The 21,857-nt window shown below is 43.3% G+C and overlaps 1 protein-coding gene across 4 annotated transcripts in view; it reads left to right on the forward strand.

Moving 5' to 3' along the window:
* Nucleotides 1-5,686, forward strand: part of WAPL (WAPL cohesin release factor) — a 53,920-nt gene extending 48,234 nt beyond the window's left edge. For all 4 annotated transcript variants that reach the window (XM_083740263.1, XM_083740264.1, XM_083740262.1 and 1 more), the window contains exons 16-19: nt 131-338; nt 1,029-1,117; nt 2,130-2,225; nt 3,218-5,686. In XM_083740263.1, the coding sequence (XP_083596389.1) occupies nt 131-338; nt 1,029-1,117; nt 2,130-2,225; nt 3,218-3,283 (459 nt within the window). In that variant the 3' untranslated portion in view covers nt 3,284-5,686. The remainder of the gene's footprint in view (nt 1-130; nt 339-1,028; nt 1,118-2,129; nt 2,226-3,217) is intronic.
* The last annotated feature ends 16,171 nt before the right edge of the window (nt 5,687-21,857 follow it).

A 21,857-nucleotide genomic window follows, 5' to 3' on the forward strand; every position in this document is an offset into this window, starting at 1 on the left:
ACATTCAGTACAAAAGTGAATGCTAATTTAAGCAAGGGAAGGCACACAGATGAGATGCTCCCTGCTGCCAGTTAAGTCGCATGTAGCATTTGGGTTCATGACTCATCATCTGTGGAATTTTCCCTCTCAGTTGTTCCTTGAGCGTGAGCGAGCAGCGCAGCTGGCAGAGAGCCAGACGGATGAACTGATTAAGGAAGCTCCTGCTGCACAACATGACAAGAGTGGGGAGTGGCAGGAGACGAGCGGAGAGATCCAGTGGGTTACTACAGAAAAGCCTGAGAACGCAGAGGAGAAAGATAAGAAAGAAGAAGATGAAGAAGAACTTGATCTTAATAAAGGTAGGTTCTGGTTCCTGGGGAAGTCAGCAAAGGAAAGAAGTGCTAAATTAAAAAATGTCAGAGCTGCAGTTTTAGAATCCTCTTTCTTTCCCTTTTAAAGCAACTGGGACTCTTGTCCTAGTTAATCTCTTCCCAAAAATGCAGTGGTATTAAGGATCAAAGTACTTTCCTGATTCTTACAAGCCTCAGTTCAGCTTCTTTTCCTGAAGATTGTTACCATTACAAAAAGCTGCTCCTTGACATATTGTCATAGTAAACGTTAATATTCCCTTTTTACTAATACTTCTATTTAATTTTGGCCCATTTATTCTGGCTCAAACATTGTATCAGTTGATCCTTTCTTAAACATTGTTTTTCGGCACTCTTCTCTGTAATCATTCCCTTCCCTTCCTTTTATGGTTTCCACCTGAACATCTAATTTATCACACTGCCCTGCGTCTGCAAGGGGAATAAACTTAACTATGTTTACTGGGATGAGATGAGGGTATTGGTCTGGGCAACAGTGGCATTCCACAAAATCACAATATCCACAGTTAGAAATGTTGACATTCTTGGGTACAGAATTATGCTCTGTGTGCATGTGCACATACACATAGAACACATAGAAGTAGCTGCTTTATAAGTATTTGGGCAAAGTGACATTAAAATATAGTTTGGTTATACTTATAATATTATTGTTTTTACTTGCAGCCCTTCAGCATGCTGGGAAGCACATGGAGGATTGCATTGTGGCCTCATACACAGCATTGCTTCTGGGATGCCTTTGCCAGGAGAGTCCAGTAAGAAAACTTTTCTGCATGGTTACTAAATGGGTCTATAAGGCTGGGTAAAAGAGACTGTCTTGAAACCATAAAATGGATCTTGGGAACAGGCATTTTACAATTTAAACTTCAGTTGTTAAACATTTTTCAACTACTTCATATGCTTCAAGCTGTCTCAAAATGCAGTTTCCATAAGGGGCAAAACTAACTGTCAACCCAGCTTTGGGTTACATTGCATTGTCAATTAAAGTGCAAAAGTTTTATGCTTTTCAGTGTGTTAGTCTAATGGAAATTCAGTCATACTTTCAGCAGAGCTCTCAGTAATAAGCAGGCTCCTACATGCTGAGCCAGCTCCTTGCTCTATTAGCCTGAATAACAACAGCTCTGAATAACAACAGCTCTCCAATGTATTTGCCAGTCCTGTTGCTTACGATGCTTGGGATTAAATGGAGTACCTTCTGCATTCGAAGAATGCTCTCTCTAACTAACCGGTTCCCCTCCCTGAGGATATATTACACACTCAACTGAAGTGTCTAGGACATGCTTGTAAATAACCACAGATGAAAAAACAACATTACTAAATCTTGAAGGGACATTCTTCAGAGAATGGGAATAACTAATCCTGTGGGTTGGTCTTTATATATGCTTGATATTCTCTCCTTTTTATTTTCCTGTGTGCTACATTATTTCAATAGTTGTGTGCAACTGGAAAGGGGCAAGAAGGGGCTCAGGCTTTTCAATTAAGACTCGGGGTTTGCTTCCAACTTTCACGAAACGTTGAGATTTATGACTTGGAAGCTCTTGCGTTTTAGTGAAAAACTGTCAACTACAACAGGGTTGGTAGCATTGTTGTGTCAAGGCCTTGTAGGAAATGCAGATAGGTTTCTGACATTGTGCCCCTACTACAAGAAAGATGTATGTTAAGCAGGAAAAGAGAATAAATGTGCGGGTTGGTTACTCTAGCGTCGTGTTGGGAAGTTGATTTAATTGCCTTGTCAGAAATGTCCTAATTCTTCATTTATTTCCTTAGATCAATGTGACTACTGTGAGGACATACTTGCCTGAAGGGGATTTCTCAATCATGACAGAAATGCTGAAAAAGTTTCTCAGTTTCATGAACCTTACTGTAAGTTGTATATTACAGTTGCTTATTTGTCTGGTGTTTCAGATCAGAATGCTTCAGATGACTTATACCAGTATGCCTGTCATCTTATGGAAGGGTAGGCAAGCTTGTTGGGTGTGGGTGGGTGGGTGGGTGGGTGGGTGTGTTTTACTAGGAACTCCGGGGGTACACCACTCAGAGCCAGGTGCAAAAAATGGGTTTGCGAGATGCACATGCACAGAGCACCTCTGAGGATATATGCTTGCAGTGCCAGAACTGAGCTCACAATCCTTTGGTGCAAAAATCCTGATTCTCCTCTCCAATGTTTATTATTATTATTATTATTATTATTATTATTATTATTATTATTAGGAAAAGTTTGCTGATCAACTGTAAATAACCCAGTAATGTACCAGTTGATATCATCCCGTCTTCTACAAGCTCTGATATAATAGAAGGGCAGGCATAGGAAGATAATCTGGAGCGACAGCTCCTTGTTATTTCTCTCTCTGGTGGGGCAGTTTTCCACTTGTCAAGGAACTGTAACCCCTGTCCCACCCACCCCACTTAATGGGGTTAACAGTGAGCAGGTTAAGTGACTTATCCTCTTCCATCTGTCCAAATGACACCACTAGACTTGCCTCTATTGTAGTCTGTGAAGCAGTCAAATCCCCCCCCCCCAAAAAAAAAACCTAAGATCACCTTCAACCAAACCAGCTGTGGCAGCTGCAGCAAATCTCTCTGGTGTTGCAAGATTGTTTTTGCAAATTTATTTAAATAACAGCAGATGTTAAATGGTGGCTTCTTCTAAGGCTGAGACATTATAAATTACAGACCACTGTTTGTAAATAGACCGCTTTGCTTGTAAATGGGGAACTGCTGCTACTTAGGTTGATGTAACATAGCATTCCAGACTGTGACCTGCTGTCACATAATCCTTAAATTAGGTGGGAAAATGCATCTTAAACGTTTAATAAACGCCCCGTGTTTCCCTCCACACCTCCTTTCCTTCCCAGTGTGCTGTTGGGACAACAGGCCAGAAAACTATCTCTAGAGTGATTGAATACTTGGAACACTGCTAGAAACTTGAGTCTTGCCGCAGGCACTTGAATGCTGGAGCTCTACCCCTTCGATAAAGGAAGGAAGTCGCGAAAGGAGTCCTCGAGGAAGCACCACCAAGAGCATTCATCAGTCTCATTCGTGTTTGGATTTTTAAGGCTACCTGGTCTCTTCACCACACACTCGGCATTTTCCGAGAGACAGTTCACCACCACATCAATCTGCAACTATCAAAAATTAGGGGGGAAATATCTGAGGAAAGTAAATCAAGAATTCATTATGTTTCTAATAATGCAGTGCAGTATTTAAATATATTTGGCAGGGTTTACTCTCCCTCTTTATTTTTCTGGCTTTGTTTGTGACAACTTTAAAGGGGAAAACTTGCTGCTGGTAGTGCAACTGCTGTTTACTGTTGAGCCACTGTTTTTCATGCCAGCCAGGTGCAAAGGCAGCTTTAGCTACTGAGGTATCAAAATTCTTCTAATAAAGATGCTCTGGGCAGCAGCATTGCTCTGATTTGAGTTTAATTTGCTCTTGCTTTTTAAAGAGATTATTCCAAAATCATAAGAAATAGAAAAATTTTAAATACTTTTTGTGATTTTAACTACTGTCTATATTTAAAATGTGTTGGAATCCAAAGAGGTTGAGGCTTGGATAGTTTATTTTTTATACTGTTTTGATTGAAAATTGGGTTGTTGGAAACTACTTCTCAGTTCTTAAAATTGTCGTGGCCTACGTACTGTAAACTGATTGACCATAACACTTCATAGCTCTAAGAGAGGCATGCAGGAAGAAGAAGAAGAAATAATAATCCCCTCCCAGCTGGTGGCTGTCTGTGTTTCTTTGAAATACAGTAATTGTAAAGCACCCTGTTTAAAAAGGACAATGTGAAAAAAATGTTCAATGCCAGGGGAGTTTACACTTCATGATGCACAAAAAAGAAAGGAAAAGAAGCTGTTGATTTTTGTTTCAAGGAAGAAATGTGGAGCTAAAACACCAGTGGGGATTAATGTTTCCAGTTGACATAATCTTTCTATTTCTTCTCTAGTATGGCGCAGGTAAATGCATACAATACGAAGCCTTAAATAGCTGAATATAGTGAAGATTTTGTTCAGTATGGGGTTCTAGTTCACAGCAAAGGATTGTGTTGAGACTTTAATGGAACAAAAATCCCTGCTAAATACTTTTGTAAAAGAGGTTTTGGACATTAGTGACTTCTCGCACTCATTGTTCCAATGGACAGAATTGCTCATGGTTTTTATTAAGCTGGTCTTGAATTATTCACAAAATGTTTTGAGACATTTGCATCACAGACACTTTCCACATTACCTGTGTAGCTAGTTGCATCATGTTATTTCATTGAATTTGTAAAACTTGAAGCCATAAAAATATTAGTTCTGTGTATAATGAGGGGTGGGAGAAATAACAGAAAATCTAACCTGCTTTTTAGATCTTGTGTTATCTCCATGTATAAACTTACAAACTTGTGCTTTTGTATCAGTGCCAGCTGTAAAATTTTTACATACAGTGGCTGCCTTCTATGTCTTCCTATTTTTGATAATGCAGATTGTTGGGAATTTGGTAAGGAAGTGACTGATTAGAAGCAAAATCCTATATTGGTCCTGCTTTTTTATTTTTATTTTCCTTAACATCTTAATTAAGCAAACTACCCCCCTACAATGTACCAGTGTAACTTAGAAAAAAAATAATGCTGAGGTTATGTTTTCCCTTGGATAGAGCTTCCTTATGAGAGGAAGAGCAACTTAGTAAAGCTGTACTTGTAAATTATTTCTGAGATGCAGGATTTACTGGATATATTTTTTGGCATTTAGTTTTAACAACTTAGAGCAATGGCTTTCATTTTTAGTTGGATTTCATATAGATTTAAGTTAGGCTTTTTTTCTGTATGCGCAATGACGGGGGGTGATTTTAAAATAGATGCAGTGATGAGGTGGAATCAGGAGCCACACTTCTCTGTTACACTGGTAATGACCTGGATCGGAATTGGTTAAACCCGTTGTGTTGAGCATTTCTTAATTAGCAAGCACTGAAACATGCAGACTGTTTGGTTTTTGGAGAGAGGGTCAGGAAACAACCCTGCAAGCTGCAGTGTGTTTTCTTGTTTTAAACCTCATCAAGCTCTGCATTAAATGGGTACTTGAGGCCAACCTTCAAATTTAAAAGTTTTAAAATAACTTTTTTTCCACTGTAAATATATATGTAAATAAGCGCAATTGGAAACTAGAACAGTAGAGTACTTTTCTGAATCCAATCCTATTTTTATTTTATACAGTATTTCTCAGCTGTGATATTTGGAGCAAAAGCCAACGGCAGGAATAATAGTTTGTACCAGTTTCATGAAGTATGTCTTTTGGTTTTTGTAAATAATTTTAACTCGAATAAAAATTGCTACTTTCAATACATAACATACATGTAATGAGCATAGTTTCTTGCTATTGGAGACTCTACCCATGACCTTTAATGTGAAACAGCAAATAGTATGGCTGCCATCTTGAAATTATTCAAACTATGATGCAGTAAAATGAGTGCCATTCTGTGATCAGAAAATGAACTTGGCCTGGGTTGTCTGCTAAACATTTTATCATTTGGTAATTGCTGCAGATCAAACTGTTATTAAAAGAACAACTACCCAGGATAGATTAAAGATTGACAAGAGTGCTTCCACATAGCTGTTTGTGGCAGAATCACCATGGTGTCTGTGTTGTGCTTCCACAATCAATATGAGAGAATCCTATGTTATTGTCCACTTCTCTTATAATTGGAGTGTCATTGGTAAAAGATTATTTCTCGTTGGGGTGCCAAAAATTAGATCAGAGCTTTCCAAACTGCATGTCGCCACATATTAGTGTGACAGCTAGTGTTTAGGTGTGCCTCGCAATATGTGCCCATATCTCTTATATGGAGTTAGTTTAACCTCTGGTTTGCAAGTATTAAAAGTGAATTACTGTGTTGCGAAATGATGCCTGTCTTAAAAGTGTGTCACCAACATGAAAAGTTTGGAAAGCTCTGGATTAGATAGTGGGCCATTTCCTTCATAAGTACTAACATTTTAATAAGAGTCAGTTATCTTTTTCAGCCAGTAGCACCCATCTGGTAGCCAACACATGCTTTTGGGCTTCAAAAAGGTATCCATGCCAATTATGCAGTAATTAGTTATGGATAACTTGAATGATAAAAACAAGTAGCTCTGCTGGAGGTAAGTATTGAGGTCGCTCCACATGCATTGTATATGCAACTGCTAGAAACTGCTTTCACTGGAAACCTAAGATGAACTGACCTGTGTGTTAAACCCAATTTCTTCTATCATCTCATGGTATGCTGTTAGTATGTTCATGTGCATTCAAGTTTATTTGTAAATCTCTGAGAATTGAGTGGCTAATGAATGAAAGTATGCAACATTTCAATTTGCATGCTAGTATTAAATTTGTTCTATCGAAATAAGGCTTTTAAAAATCTTGTTTAGATTTAGTGTTAGTTACCAATAGCAAAGAACAACCTCTCTTGCATTAGCATCAATTTAAATATATATAACTTTTTCATATTTAGGCTTTAGGTTTATATGATAGCTCAGTCGGTAGAGCATGAGACTCCTAATCTCAGGGTCATGGGTTTGTGTGTAATATTCCTGCATTGTAAAGGGTTGGACTAAATTACCCTCTTGGTCCCTTCTAAGTCTACAGTTCTATGGTATTATTATCTAGCTTTGTCTACCATCGTTTTCATACGCATTAACAGGCTGATCATTGCTGAATTGAAGTGGCTATTTCAGATGTTAGATCCTAGATCCTATCTCCCATCCACCCTAGCAAGCATGGCCAATGGTCTGGGATGAACTGCCAGGCCAAAAGTTCCCCACTGCTGTTGTATTGTAACGGAAGATTGTCTGACATTTAGTTGTGGCCAGTGAGGCCTCTGAGACTCAAATCGAAATAACCAGGAGCGCTATGGAATGCAGTTGTACATGGTACAAAGTATACACACTTGGCATTGCTACAGACTAGCTCACAGTGATGCTCTACATATGATGGGCTAGCCATATGCAATTTCAGCAGACGAGTAATTTGCTCAAGAACAAAAAATACACTTACGGTATTTCCCTTCTTTTATCCCACCGAAGAAAAATCCTATGCACATAGCATCCTGGTAGTTACAGCTGCCACGAAAAGCAAGACACTAGTGGCTTATTCATCTTTATGTCAAAATATGTAGACTTCAAGTTGTTCATTGCCTAAAATTGAGATCAAACTTAATCCATGGCAGGGGCCTTATGAAAAACTTTGGTTGAACTGCCCAATTCAAGGCTTAATTTAAACAAAAGGTCCTAGTTCATTTCAGTGAAGCATTGACTCTAATTTATACACACCTGTCTAGAAAATGGCCCCAAACAAGCTGACTGGAAAGCCCTTTTTAACTAAAGAGCAAGGCCAGGTCAAAGCTTACTTGCCGATAACACTGCAGTTTTGGTTCAAGTTAAGATTCCTGCTTATGCAAGCTGCCAAGGCTATGTTGGGCACATGGTGAGAGGAGCTGTTTTATCTGCATGATAAATTAATGTGTTTGTGCTAATGCCTTAATAATGGCTTATTTCTGGAAGCACTAGAAGTGCTTCTGGTACTGTAGATCTGCTCTTCAGCAGTAATAATGAGGTGTAATCATGCAGTCTTGAAATTAGCTTATATAATGGTTCCTTCTGAACAAGGGCTTGATAGATGTCTATCAACCTACCCTGTGATGCGCAGATAAGAGTGAATGGTTAATAATTATTTGCACCTGCAAGGTAAAGTTACAAGGATACTCGACCCCTGAGATAGGTAAAATGTTTTTCTGGACATACTACCGGTTTTGGGTTGAAATAGTAATACTTCACCACAGAGCAGCACACACAGAGCTCTGGTTAGACCCAGAATGACTATTTGCAGTGTCTGCACCTGCCTTGGAAGAACAGCTCTACCAGCGTCTATGGAAATCCCTATTACCCCATGCAGTGTCCTTAGATGTTGCCAAGAAAGTAGGTGAAGGCTTCAAAACAAGGTTCTCCTATAATGGAGACAATGGGAGAGTTTGAGGTGGAATGAAGGTTTGTTGCTTTTATTTTTAAAAAACACAGCTAGGGTGAACAAAGCCCATCCAAAGCCATTTGCAACAATAAAAAGAGACGCACACACACCACTATTACAAAAAATCCAAAATAATGGTTTGTCACCCAGTGATGAGAGCCAAAATTTGCACCTTGAACTTGACTCACAGCTGTGTTGTGCAATGGCTCCTAAATATAGGAAATCGAAATTATTTTTCCCTTGAGCAGTGAAATGTTGGCTTTCCATTTTTACTTTGGAAATTATTACACTTGGGACTCCAAGTGGTTTTCACATCCTCTGTTCCTTCGTCTCTTAATGCACAATGATTATTTCTGAAAATATGCTGACAGCGACACAGCGTTCAGAAGGCAAGTATAAGCACTTCCAGAAAATCCACTTAACTGGAACAATGTCTAGGAAATGCCACCTTCAGCAGTTATGAAGGACCTTTATTATCTTAATAGAATAAAAGCAAGTAGCTTCTCTAATTCATTTCTGATTTTCTTTGAAAACATACTCTTGCTACCCCAAATTTCTAGAAGGCTAAGGCTTGATGTGGCAACAGTATAATATTTGGGCAGTGTGTCTCAAATGTAGTAAGCCATTTGAGAATAACGGATTTGAAGATGAGTTTGAGAAGAGTGTACTTCTCTCTTGTGACAAGAGGAGGGTTTACAGTGAGGGGGGAAAGTATTTGATCCCCTGCTAAATTTGCCCGTTTGCCCTCTGATGAAGAAATGACCAGTCCATAATTTTAATGGTAGGTTTATTGTAGCTGTGAGAGACAGAATAACAACAGGAAAACTCCCAGAAACCCAGAGGACAATAAATTGCTTGCAAAAACATGAAAAGGCACATGCACTTTTTTTGAAGATTTCTTTTAAAAATGCAGACATGGAGCAAACCAAATTTAAGGCAAGAAACGTGTAGAACTGAAATGGATATATTTGCCCATCCCTAACCTGTACCTGTAAATTATTTCAGTGGTTAATTTATTTACTACCTTTTAGACCACGGATGGAAAACCTGTGGTCCCCACGCTTAAAGGCCTCAGCCAGATGAGTTGATGGGAACTGCACTCTTAAGCAACAGTGAGCGTTGGCAGGTTTCCTCCACTCCATATACTCAAAACAGTAATCCGGATTTAATCGTTTAAAAATACAATTTGTGTAATTGACCCCGGACATGCCACGAAAACACTGTTTTGCTGACAAACGGAAGAACGTTGAGCTAATGGTGCTCATGATCACATTTAACAACATAAGAACACCTTCCCTGAGTCAGAGATCCATTTAATTTTGTTTGTTTCTAAAAGCAGTAACTAACAGCACTAGCCTATACATGTTTAGCATGAAGTAAACTCCATTGCATCTATGTTTATATAAAACATAGTCTGCATAATATAATAATCTCTTTGAAGGGGTTTAATAATAAAAATATAACAATATTCAATGCAATTTCCTTCCAATGGTGGTATATACACAGTGTTCCTTTACAGCACATTTGAAACACATTGTTTCAAAGAATTCCAGGCACTGTTGTTTACCCCTCACAGTTACAATTCCCAGCATCCCTTAAACTACAGGATTATTAAGGGGTAAAGTGTGCGTCAGAGACATAGAGAAAATGCAGCTGTATTGTCACAAAACTGAGTGATGTACAAGCGTCAAGAGTTAAGAAAAGCTTAAGTAAAGATGTGTTTAAAAGAGGCTTTTAAAATGCCACCATTAGCTCCATCTCAGAAATTCACTCCCTGGCAGGTGTGTATAAGACTGGCCTAGTTTGGGCCTGGGAAGCTTTTAAGCAGGACATGCCAGCAACATGCCCTTTTGTCTGCTTTCTTACATCTGCATGTCAGTTATACAGCCTGTATGTAAGTGCTCCAACACTAGCCACAGCTGTTGACAAGGCCAGGAATGGGGAACCAGGTGTGGTTGGACTTCAATGTCCATTAGCCCCAAAGAGCATAGCCAATTGTTGGCAAATGTGCAATATCTGGAATGCCTGCAGGCTCCCCACCCTTGTGATAGAGCTTTCCTTAAATCTGTCTAGACCCTTCTTTCTGGCCATCAAAGGTAAGCTATTTGAATCACAGAATTATAGAGCTGGAAGGGACCCTAAGGATCATCTAGTCCAACCCCCTTTCTCTTGTGATAGGTTAATTGTGCATTGTGTGATGAGGATGCTTAACTGGGAAGGGATTACAGTGAAGGCCAGAAGAGAAAATTGTGCATTCTGGAGGGAAACCCACCATTTTTGAAAAAAATATACACATTGTCTATTTTCTCCACCTTACATTACACTTCATTGGATGGCAGGCACTCAAAGACTTTTTTTTAAAAAAACTGCCTTTTAACCATTTGATTAAATTTTAAATAACTGCATATCACCTGAACTCTAATGAAGAGTCCAAAGTCTGGCATGTCCAAAGTCTGTTTTGGGGGCCTAATCTGGCCCACCAGTTGGAAATCCGGCCCCTGTGATAAAATCCTTAAAAAAAACCCTCAACATCTTCAACCCTAAAAAAAGCTCAACAACTTACAACTTTGGTTGGCCAACCCTAACCCTTCATCAGACACCACTGCGTAAGTGATAGGAGACAGATGTCTTTGCAACTTCATGGATGGTTAAGAAAGGCTGCAACCCTATGCACACATACCTGGGAGTAAGCCCCATTGAATTCAAGGGGACTTCTGAGTGGACACGTGCAGGATCCTACTGTTACTGTCCACTTAACTCATGCTGCTTTAAGGCTCTTAGTAAAATATACAGGGTTTGTACAGCTTCTGCCTTTTCCCCTGAGGCAGACATGCACCAGCAGCTTGCCATCATTACAAACCTTTAATTACATTGCAAAGAAAGTGTTAAGGCTGAGACCCACCCAGTGACTTCACTTTCACTATCATCTTGCTTTACAGGCTAAGGTAAGGAAGATGATCCCTGGGTGTTCTTAAGACAATGTTTCTAATGCCCAAGTGCAAGCGTGCCTGTACATCTCTATTGAGAAGTCCAATTTAATTAAATGGGGTTCACCCTTAAGTAACAACGGAAGCCTAACAGTGTCTACTCGGAAGGAAGTCCTGGTGAAGTCAATGGGGCTCCCTTCCAGCAAACTAGGGTCAGGACTGGACTGCAAACCTAACGGGTTGATAAAATCGCACTTTAGCAGCGCAATCCTAACGCACTACGATCCACTGTCCAGAAGGGCTCCCTCCCTAGTGCTTTTACTACCCCAAGTTTAATCCTACTTGTACAACACCGCCCATGCACATAATATAAACACGGAAGAGAGAGGAGTCGCTCCCCGAACGAGCGTGTCTTGTCTATCCAGAAAGCATCCCCCTCCTTTTCAAGACAAACTTTCATTTTTTTTGCCCCCCCTTCCAAAAAACAAAAACAACCCTCTATGTTTGCACACTGATGCAGATCAGGGGTTTTTGACGGGGCGGAGAAGGCTGCAGCCGAAGTCCTGCGCGCTTGTCTAGGCATAAGTACCTCTCCCTGCTAGGGCAGTCTTTGCAAGGGGTTGTGGGGCAGGGATCCGCTCCGCAGGAGCAGGATCAGTTTGGTGATCCTGGGAAGGCAGCCGGAGGCGATCGGCTTCCGTCGCTTCCGGGTGGCGTCGCAGGAGCCTGGGTTGCTGCTTCTCTCCGCGGCGCGCCGGCGCCGACCTCCTGCACCAGCTCGCTCAGCATGGAGATGTAGATCTTGGCCATCTGCAAGGTCTCCGCCTTGGAGAGCTTCCGCTCGCCTCGCAGCGCGGGCACGACGCTCCGCAGACGGTCGAAGGCCACGTTGAGCACCAGCATGCGCCTCCTTTCGCGGGCGTTGGCGGCTAAGCGCCGCCGCTGCTGCATCCATGCCCCGCCGGGTGGCTCGCCAAGGCGTCTCCAGGCGCCTAGCGCTTTCTTGTGCGCCGCCGCGGGCGCCACGTCCAGGCGGCGGGCGGCGCTCAGCGTTGCCCTGACGTGATCGCGGCAGCCGGATCTACCGAGGAGCTGCTGATCGGGTACAGTCCAGGCAGCAAGTGCCGGCTGCGAAGAGTTCGCTTGCTGCTGCGCCGGCGCCCTTCCTCCTTCCCTCCCCTTCTTGTGCCAAGAGGCAGGGAGTCTCAACGGACTGGCGGTTTCAAAACCGGCCCACCCTAGGGGCTGCTGTTGGGAGCGGAGCTCTTTCATTTTAGCTCCGATTGGGAGATCTGGATGCCTCTCTAGATTTGCAAGCAGACCCTCCCACTTCCTTTTTTTCCTCCTGGGAGAGCACGTGCGAATGAGCAAGTCAAAGGCTGGGAGGTTGGTTTGTTTATATTGCTGAGCTTGGGGCGCAGGGGGAGGACGGGACACGCGAGGCAGATCACTGGGGGAAAGGGAGGAGGTTTGCAAACAAAACCCACGGGGGTTTCAAAGCGAAACCGTGACAACTTTTGTCACTTTCAAAGGAAAATAAAAAAAGAGGAGGAGGAGATTGGGGTGGAGGGAGTCTATTAAGGGAGTTCATTCAATTTGGATTAGTCTCTCTCGAGTGATCCTCTGAAGTGTGGCATCAGGAATCAAAGAGGCGTTAATCCTCTAATCTAAAATGTAATTAGATTCTTCCACATGGAAGGATCGCATGCAGTTTTGAGTTTGAAAAAGGAACAGGGTTGTTTTTTGTTTTTTAAAAAGCTTTGGAAGGCAAGGACAATAGTCATTTAGTCATTTTATTATTTCCATTTACTATCTGGAGATCTTGAAGTGGTTTGCAATAAATTAAAAGTACCACAGACGCACACAAGGACAAAGTACAATAAAAACAACGTTGGGTGATTTACAAGGAGAGAGAAAATTACAAATACATAAGCTATCACTAGATCCATAAACACAATATACATAGAAATCAAGTCGGAGAGCACTGCATGGCAGCAGAATGCAAAATCCCAACCTGCATAAAACACAGTTAATGCAATGCGCACCTAGTCTCACCCTCATAATCCACTCCCCACAACGACGACAATCTTTCACTACCACATACGTTAGCAACCAACCACTCATGCTCCACAATATTACAGCCAATATGCAAAGGATCACTGCCAAACATACATATAAAATACCCTGCCCCATCTCTGATATGCTAATGGACAAGCGCAGTGAATACTGTGTGGAACTAAGACCTGGGAAACCAGGATTCAAATTTTCACTTGCTGCCTTCCGGCCTAACCCACCTCACAGGGTTGTTGTGGGGATTAAATGAGGAAGGAGAGTGCCATGCGCACGACCTTCAACTCCTTAGAGAAAAGGCGGGATATAAATGCAATAAATCGATAACTATCCTGTCTCTCACCTGGGAAGGTCTTGCTACTACAACCAGAGCAGGCTTTTCACCTGTGTGTTTTTAAAACTACTTCCACCCCCCCCCCCAAATAATTGCACCATGCCCGGTACTGTACAATCCCACCGCTGGGTAAATAACGATTCAGCTCTGGTAGCAGACACAAATGCCATTTTTGGCAGCCATGGGGGCCCGGAGGGTCACAGCAAACTCCCATTTGCCATTACCTTGCAGCTGTGGAACAATATATCAGCGGAAAATTTCCTGCTTTCATTAATTCTGTTAAATGATCTAAAATGGAGGGGCCTAGATCTTGCAAACAAATGAGGTAAGTAAAGACTCTGTCCTGGCTGCCCGCTCCCAAAACTGCACTCTATGAATGTCACGCAGGAGATCCATGATTTGAAACACCAACATTTTTTATTTACACTTAAAAGCAGGGTTCAGGTGTCCATGACACCCTCAAGTGCTGCGGCCTTGCTTGCCTGGATTAGAAACCTGTCATTTTTGCCTAGCTGGAATGAGGCCTACTGTACAATGAAATACCTTCAAGAAAACACTCATGACTTTTATTAACATTTAAGGCTACCACAGTAAAATGTGGCAGCAAAACACTGCTGTGGATTAGCATTTTCTCAGCATTATGCTTTTTTAGGACTCTGCAAAACACACACACACAAGTTTAAGATGCTCATCTGCAAACCTTATTACATTCTGCCATAGGTGCTGGAAAGAAAAATACGGGACAGCAGCATTCTCTCTCTATACATCAGAAATAAAGGGGGAAATAGCACAGAATAGAAGGAACAATGTCATGTGCCAAGTCCCATGCTTTGCTCCATCCTCTTTTTGCTGTGAAAGGTTCCTCACCCCTTGTGTAAAATGATAACAAAGAAGACACATTGTGTCAAGCATGGCTCCACAACTCCCTCATGTTGGGACAGTCAGGTTGCATCTCATACCACTCGTCTAACATCCCTGTTGCTGTGCTGCCCCTTCTGGAGTAAAGTCGTTTATTTTTATTTTATTTTTTGCTCCACAGTAAACTAGGGTACGGGGCAGGGGCAGGGACCAGGAGAAGAGAAGGTGAGGAGAAGTCCCAGTTGCCTTCCTCTTTCACAGTTGCGTTGCTAAGGAGACACGACCTTCATGTTGGAATAACAACAACTCCAACCTGCCCTCACAAGGCCTGCTCCACAGTATCTTGAGGTACTGGAATTCTGAGATGGCACAATGGACTCTTCCATTTCAGAGTGCGGGTGAATACTCGCCTGTAGTGAAAAACAAAACACCACCGTGCATGTGGAAAACGAGAATGGCAAGGAGCAGACTAGGGCTGGAACTATTCTCCCCGCTAATACTGGCTGCTTTTTGCTTGCAGGGATTCCCAAACCCATTTCAGCTAGCTTTAAAAACAGTATTCCTACCACCACCACCCCTAAAGTTTGAAGTGGTTCAGCCACTCTCCTAAATGCTGCTATATGTGTAAAGCCGATATGAGGCAAAGTTTGAAGGTCTTGATGTGCAGCTCTGCAACAATTCTGCCGCCACCTCGGCACTTACAACCCCTTCCCCAAATTAACCAGTGCTCCATGCTTGTCAGTTTTGGTTGTTTCTGTTCCCACCTCTCAAACACAGTTTTCTAGTATGCTGAAGAAGTTTGGGGTCCCGCACCTTATAATAGTTGTTTACATGAGAGGATTTCGAAGCCTCGCCTGCTGAAATTGCCTCCTCTATGCAACTGTCAGAGGCCCAAGAGGCCTGTTTTCTTTCTAACTTAGTCCCCATAGATACTGCATTCAACCCAACCTTGTTGAATGTGTATCACCACTATCCAGCTCTAAAGTGAGTTTCCCTCAAACCTGAGTGTGCAACTTTCACATCACCATTTCCACGTGACCAGGGCCGGATTTAGGTTTGATGAGGCCCTAAGCTACTAATGGGGCCCTTTATATGTCCAGCTGTCCTTTGTCAACAACAAATTCTCACAGTTTTTTGTGTTGAATATATGCTATATGGTAATTTATGGACCTAATAGGGTATCTAAAACCATTTGCACATGCAGAATGTAGGCACCCTGTATATATAAATGAGCAAACCAGTGATATTTTAGGGAGCAGCCTAGCAGGTGGAGCCCATTACTTACATCATAGGAGCCCACACAACACAAAAACGCTGTTGCCGTATGTAGGTTTTATTTTATTTGTTTTTTTCTTTTATTTTTGGAAATGTACATCCAGTGTTTTTTTTCCTTTACATTTTTTGGGGGCCCTCAAGAGAGTGGGGCCCTAAGTTATAGCTTGTTTAGCTTATACGTAAATCCGGCACTGCACGTGACAATGTATTTAAGATTTTCTCCTGCCTTCTGGCAGAACATTCAACTCTGTCAGTCTGGAATAGCAGTGGGATGCACTCGCCCTTCTCTGGAGCAGAGTCAACTGTCTGGAGCATTAGCTATTAGGAAGGCTGCCTACATATAGCCCCATGGGCAAAGATCCCATAGGCCTTTAGGCAGGTCCGGTCAATAGTTAGCACTACCAGGCTACCCACAAGCCCTTTCCCCCGCCCCACTGCTTGGCACAAGAAGAAAAAAGGAAGCCTTTGAAAGCCAGGATTCGGATTCTCAGGACATTTCCAGGTAAAGAGATTTTATTTTCGTCTGTTGATGGGAAACCAAGAAAGAAGGGGCTTCTGTACATTCAATGAGTCCCTCTTCCATACAATTATTAAAGGTTTAGGAGTTTCATCCTCTTTGGCCTCTGGCCATGCTCTGCTTGTTACACGTTTGCCTTGCTGCTTCTCCAGAAAATTTGAGCTGGAGTCCTAGGAATTTATAAGTGACTCTTGAGGGAGGGATTCGATTTGTGGCAAAAGGAGGATTCCCAAGGCAGCAGTGCACCCCCCCCCCCCCCCATGCAGCAAGGGCAGAAGCAGCAGGGAGAAGTACCGTACTTAACCCATCTCCCACCCACTATTTTTTGCTTTGCAATTTCTGGCTCAAAAACTAGGTTTCCTGATGAAATGGGGGAAAGGCAGCTGGGGTTGGAACAGGAGAACAGTTTCCGGTGTTATCGGACTATTCATTTGGCACCAGAAGCAGCTCTGACGAGCCCTTTTCAGTGCCTTTATTCTTTGACAATCTTCCTGTATTTGCATTTTGAATCCAAAGCAGCAGAAGTTTGTCACAATTGCAGAGAGATGTAAAAGAGCATTAAATTGGGGCTGTGGGGGAGGGCACACCCGTGTTTTCTTTCTCCTGTGGTTTGTTAAGAATGCCACAGCGCTACAGAAATCAGACATCTCTGCAGGGAGCCGGCATTAATGAAAGGTCATTCTGGGACCCGATTCCATATTAACCACTTTGAAAGGGTTTTGCTCTCTCTTGGATCGCTTTCAAACATCTATTAAAAATTAACAACTCAGCAGGATTAAAGTGCCTCGAAACCTCCCTTTGTAGGGGCATTTGACAAAAAAAATGCAAGGCAGTGTGTTTGTGGGTGGGGAGGGACTGCAGAACTTGAGGCAACCCAGGTTACTTTTAAAGAATTTTGGTAGATTTTCTGTACGGTTGGACTGCAAGAGTACTTTTGCTGTCAGTGGCACCATCAGGGCAGAAGTCAAGGAGCCCCATTCAGCAGATTGAGTAGAAGGGCCCGTCAACACAGCAGGATTGGCATGCCACTTTGGGGGGGGGGATTAAAGTCCTATTGTTGTTGATTGTTGGCATCCGTCTATCTAGGGAGACAATGGAGTACACCTCTGGGAGTGAAGTCAAACCGCTGCATTAGCTGCACTGAAGTGACCTCCCCAGGGTCCTGTGTCTGGGCAGTGTGTATGGAGGTCCTAGGTCTCACTTGTGTGGTCCAAAGGAAAGCAGAACAGTATATTTGGCACCAGCTTGGCTGCAGGAGTCTCTGAAACAAGGTGTATAAGGCGCCATCCAACCATCTTAGATTTGTGTAATTTACTCCTTAGCCTTTTATTCTCCTAAATCCATCCCAAAAGGCAGCGGAGGTTTAGGATCAGAGTTTTTCTTCTCCTAGATGGGCTAACTTCCCAGGTTGATGAGCCCTCACTTCCCTCTACAGCACCTCTAGAAACTGCCATCTTTAGTTAGACCCACTGTTGGTATTTGCTCAATCTGCCAGAGCTTGTTTTCGCAAGCAGGGGAAGTCCCTAACTCACCAAGAGTTTGAGACCCATCAGCTACCCTTAGCTGGTTTAGCTGACCAGTCAAAGCTGTTCCTGGGGTGTGGTTGGTGTCACATGCTGGCAGCTTCTAGGAGCCACAGGTGGGAGCTGTGTGCAGGGTGGGGACCGAAGGTGAACAAACTACCCTGGAAGGAGTACGGCGTGTCCCCCACCAGAGGTACTACACCTCCCCTAACACCCTATGCTCCCCAGTCATATATAGTACCATCTAAAAAAACCATGTTAATACCATTAAGTTCAGAGTCTAAAATCACCACTCAGAACCACTGCTTACTGTATCAGACTAAGGACCATTTTGCCTACTGTTTCTGCTAGGAGCACACCAGCAAGCAGTGGCGTAGCGTGGGTTGTCAGCACCCGGGGCAAGGCAAGTAATTTGCACCCCCTAACCCGTGGATTTGCGCCCCCTAACCCGTGGATTTGCGCCCCCTAACCCCCAGATGTTGTGCCCGGTGCGGCCGCCCCCCCTGCACCCCCCACGCTACGCCACTGCCAGCAAGATATGAAGGCTATGCCCTTTTCTCAGGTTTGTCTGTTGCATCTGGTGTTTGGTGTAAGGTTACCAGATATTTTTCAATGAATCCGGGGACACTTTTCAACTTCAGCAGGAATGATAGGATTTTGTCAGGGGATTGATTTGTAAATCTGGGGACTGTCCCCAGGAAACAGGGACATCTGGTAACCTTAGCTTGGTGGTATACTGCACTGGTATGCATAGGTTCTCTCTCTCTTCTTATTTTTTTTTGGCCAAAATTATGGATAGTTCAGTATTCTATGGAGTTAATGCTTTGTTGTTTTCTTAGTAAACAACTAAAGTAGTGTCTGTTGCCAAATATTGAAGTAGTAACTTCCATATTCCACCTCTTGCTGCTGCTTATTGAGCTATAATGTATATACAGTGGTACCTCGGGTTAAGAACTTAATTTGTTCTGGAGGTCCATTCTTAACCTGAAACTGTTCTTAACCTGAGGTACCACTTTAGGTAATGGGGCCTCCTGCTGCCGCCATGCAATTTCTGTTCTCATCCTGAAGCAAAGTTCTTAACCCGAGGTACTATTTCTGGGTTAGCGAAGTCTGTAACCTGAAGCGTCTGTAACCCGAGGAACCACTGTATATATTTCTCTCTCCTGCCTAGGCTGGAGTGTGTTTAGTATTTTTGCCTGGCTCAAAGGGGTCCTTGAACTCCGATCATGCTGCTTGCTTGTCTGTCTGCAGGATAAAGGTGTATGCATGTATGAAAGTGTGTAGAAACCAGCTGACTGCATAAAATTCGCATTGCTTGCTCCACCCACTGTTGCCTCTGGCCCCCCCACTTGCATGCAGCCCTCAGATGATTGCCGAGAAGGGAATGCGGCCCCCACACTGAAAAATGTTCCTTACTCCTGGATTATACAGAGGATCCAGCCAGTGTCAGATTGCAGTTGGAAAAGTCTTGTTGGGAGTACATGGCTTGGCACATACATTACTCTCCAAAGATGCTTAGAAAGTGCTTTGCCTTGCCTGAATCATGCCCTATTACTATACCTAAGAAGAGATGGGGAGTCTGTGGGCAACATTGCAGTCCTCTGCCAACTTTTATGTAGGCCCCGGCATCTCCTGCATGATGTGGCGTCTCTTTTTGCACCACCATGCATCTCTTTTGGGTCTCTTGCACTGTCTCCTCTGCCAGACCGAGCTGACTCCCCTGGTGCAGGCAATTGCCGACGACTGTGAGAGAAACAGTTGCCTTGCCCCAAAGTGGTTCTGCCCGCTTCCTCCCAGTCGGCTGCACATCCTCCGTTTCAGGAAGTGTGGCCAGCTCAGATGCTGCGTCAGAAAGTCTCACGCCACTGCAAGCAGTCCCATGGGGCTCCCTCCCTACCCACAAAAAAACCCTGCGGTGCAGCTGAGCTACCATTTCAGAGGACTTTCTTGATTCTCATTGAAATGACCTAATCTAAAGGAAAGTTATTCAAAAGACTGTGCACAACCCCCCCCCCCCACACATTTAAATTGCACAGCTTTCCCCCCAAAGAATCATGGGAACTGTAGTTTACCTCCCATAGAGCCACAGTTCCCAGAACCCTTAGCAGACTACCTCTGTTCATAGAATTGTATAGTTGGAAGGGACCCTGTAGATCACCCTCTGCAGCGCAGGAATATGCAGCTGTCCCATATGGGGATCAGACTTGCAACCTTGGCATTATCAGCACCATGCTCTAACCAACTGAGCTATCCAGGTGTCTCTGAGGGGAAGCCATGCGCTTTAAATGTATGGTGCGCTTGAGGGAGGTGTAACTGGTAATGGACGGGAGCAAAGGCAGTAATTGCACATTTAGACTTTATTTGAATAAGGAATGTAGGCTGAGGGGTTGTCCTGTGGAAAAGGTGGGTTTTGAGAAGGACTAAGAGGTGTTAACAGCTGGAGTTCATCGGGGTAGCAAGTAGGGCTGGAATAGATTTAGGGCCTGGAAACCAGGATTGCTGCTGCAAGTCAGTGTGGACCAGAATGGGAAACCTGTGGTCTTCCTGATGTTGGGACCACAGCTCTCACACCCCTGCCCATTGGCCATGTTGGCTGGGGCTGATGGGAATTGGAGTCCAACAACACCTGGAGTTCCACAGGTTCCGTGGGCAATGCTGAACCAGATGGACAGTGACCTGACTTAATACCCTATGTTCCTAAGGGAGAATGGGCTGCAAATCGCCGATTAACGAACGATTCAGTTTATGAACTCCGCAAAACCAGAAGTAGTGTTCTGGTTTGCAAACTTTACCTTGGTCTACGAATGGAATCCAAATGGTGGAAGGTCACTGGCAGTGGGAGGCTTCATTAGGGAAAGCATGCCTCGGTTTAAGAACAGTTTCGCTTTAAGAACAGACTTCAGGAACGGATTAAGTTCATAAACCAAGGTACCACTGTACCACAAGGTACCACAGCGGCGCAATAGTCATCTTCCAGCAGCATCCCGTTTCCATTTGATAAAGCACGTGTCACGAGGCAGTCTCTAAGGAGAGTGCATCACCGGCGGTATGGCAGGCATCAAAAGAACAGGCATTTTTTGAAGAGTTTTTTTTGGGGTGGGAAACACTTCTCCAAGAAAGGCCTTGCCGTTTTCTTTTGCAACATCATGGGGTGTACCGCGGAGACGATCCAGACAGTTTTGAAAGATAGCCATGGAGTCTGAAATAAAGCACAGCAGGTAGAAAGAATTCAGCAGGACCTTGGAATGATATTAATATCCATGCAGAAGCCAAGGGTATCTTTTTTTTGAAAAAACAACCCAAGAAAACCACAACTTCAATGCCATCTTTTCACCACTGAAGTGTTGTGACACCTCGTCCTTTTTTTTGGACAGACCTTTCAAAATATATTTTTTCAAAGCATCACGAGCTGCTGTGATGTTATGCACATTGTTGTTATAATACTTCAGCATAATGGCAACGAAATAAGCATTGGTTTCATTTTCTTTAGCATTCCATGCACTTACATTAGAGCTTGTGTACTGAAGTGTCAGGGTGGTACCCCCTACCCACACCCCAAGGCTATGCTTGCTTTCTACTCACTTAATAGGAATTGCTGCCAAAATGATTAAAATAGCAAAGTGTTGGAGTTGAATAATAGCTCTACTCATTTCTTCTTCTCCCCACAATAATCATTATACAAATGGTGGTGGGGAGCAGGGATCCTGCACATCCCCATCCCCATTCCTGTAGCCTCTCCTCCCCACTCAAAGTATTGGGGACTGGATGGCTCCTGCTGGGAGTCCGCATTTTCCAATGGAGAATCAAATGGAGAAAAATGCAACAGGGAGGAGCCAGGGTGGGACACAGTAGAGAAGCACCAGGCGGGGAAGAGGTTAAGTAATCCCTTCTTCTGTTTGTTTCCTGCAAGTGGCCTTTGCCCAGTGACCTACACAGCAGAGGCAGCTAGTGTACTGAGAAGCCCATATTTGCTGCTGAGACCCACACAATAACCCCCCAACTGGTAGGGGCACTG

Source organism: Podarcis gaigeae (genome assembly GCF_964106915.1).
Source record: "Podarcis gaigeae genome assembly, chromosome: 5".
Taxonomy (NCBI): domain Eukaryota; kingdom Metazoa; phylum Chordata; class Lepidosauria; order Squamata; family Lacertidae; genus Podarcis; species Podarcis gaigeae.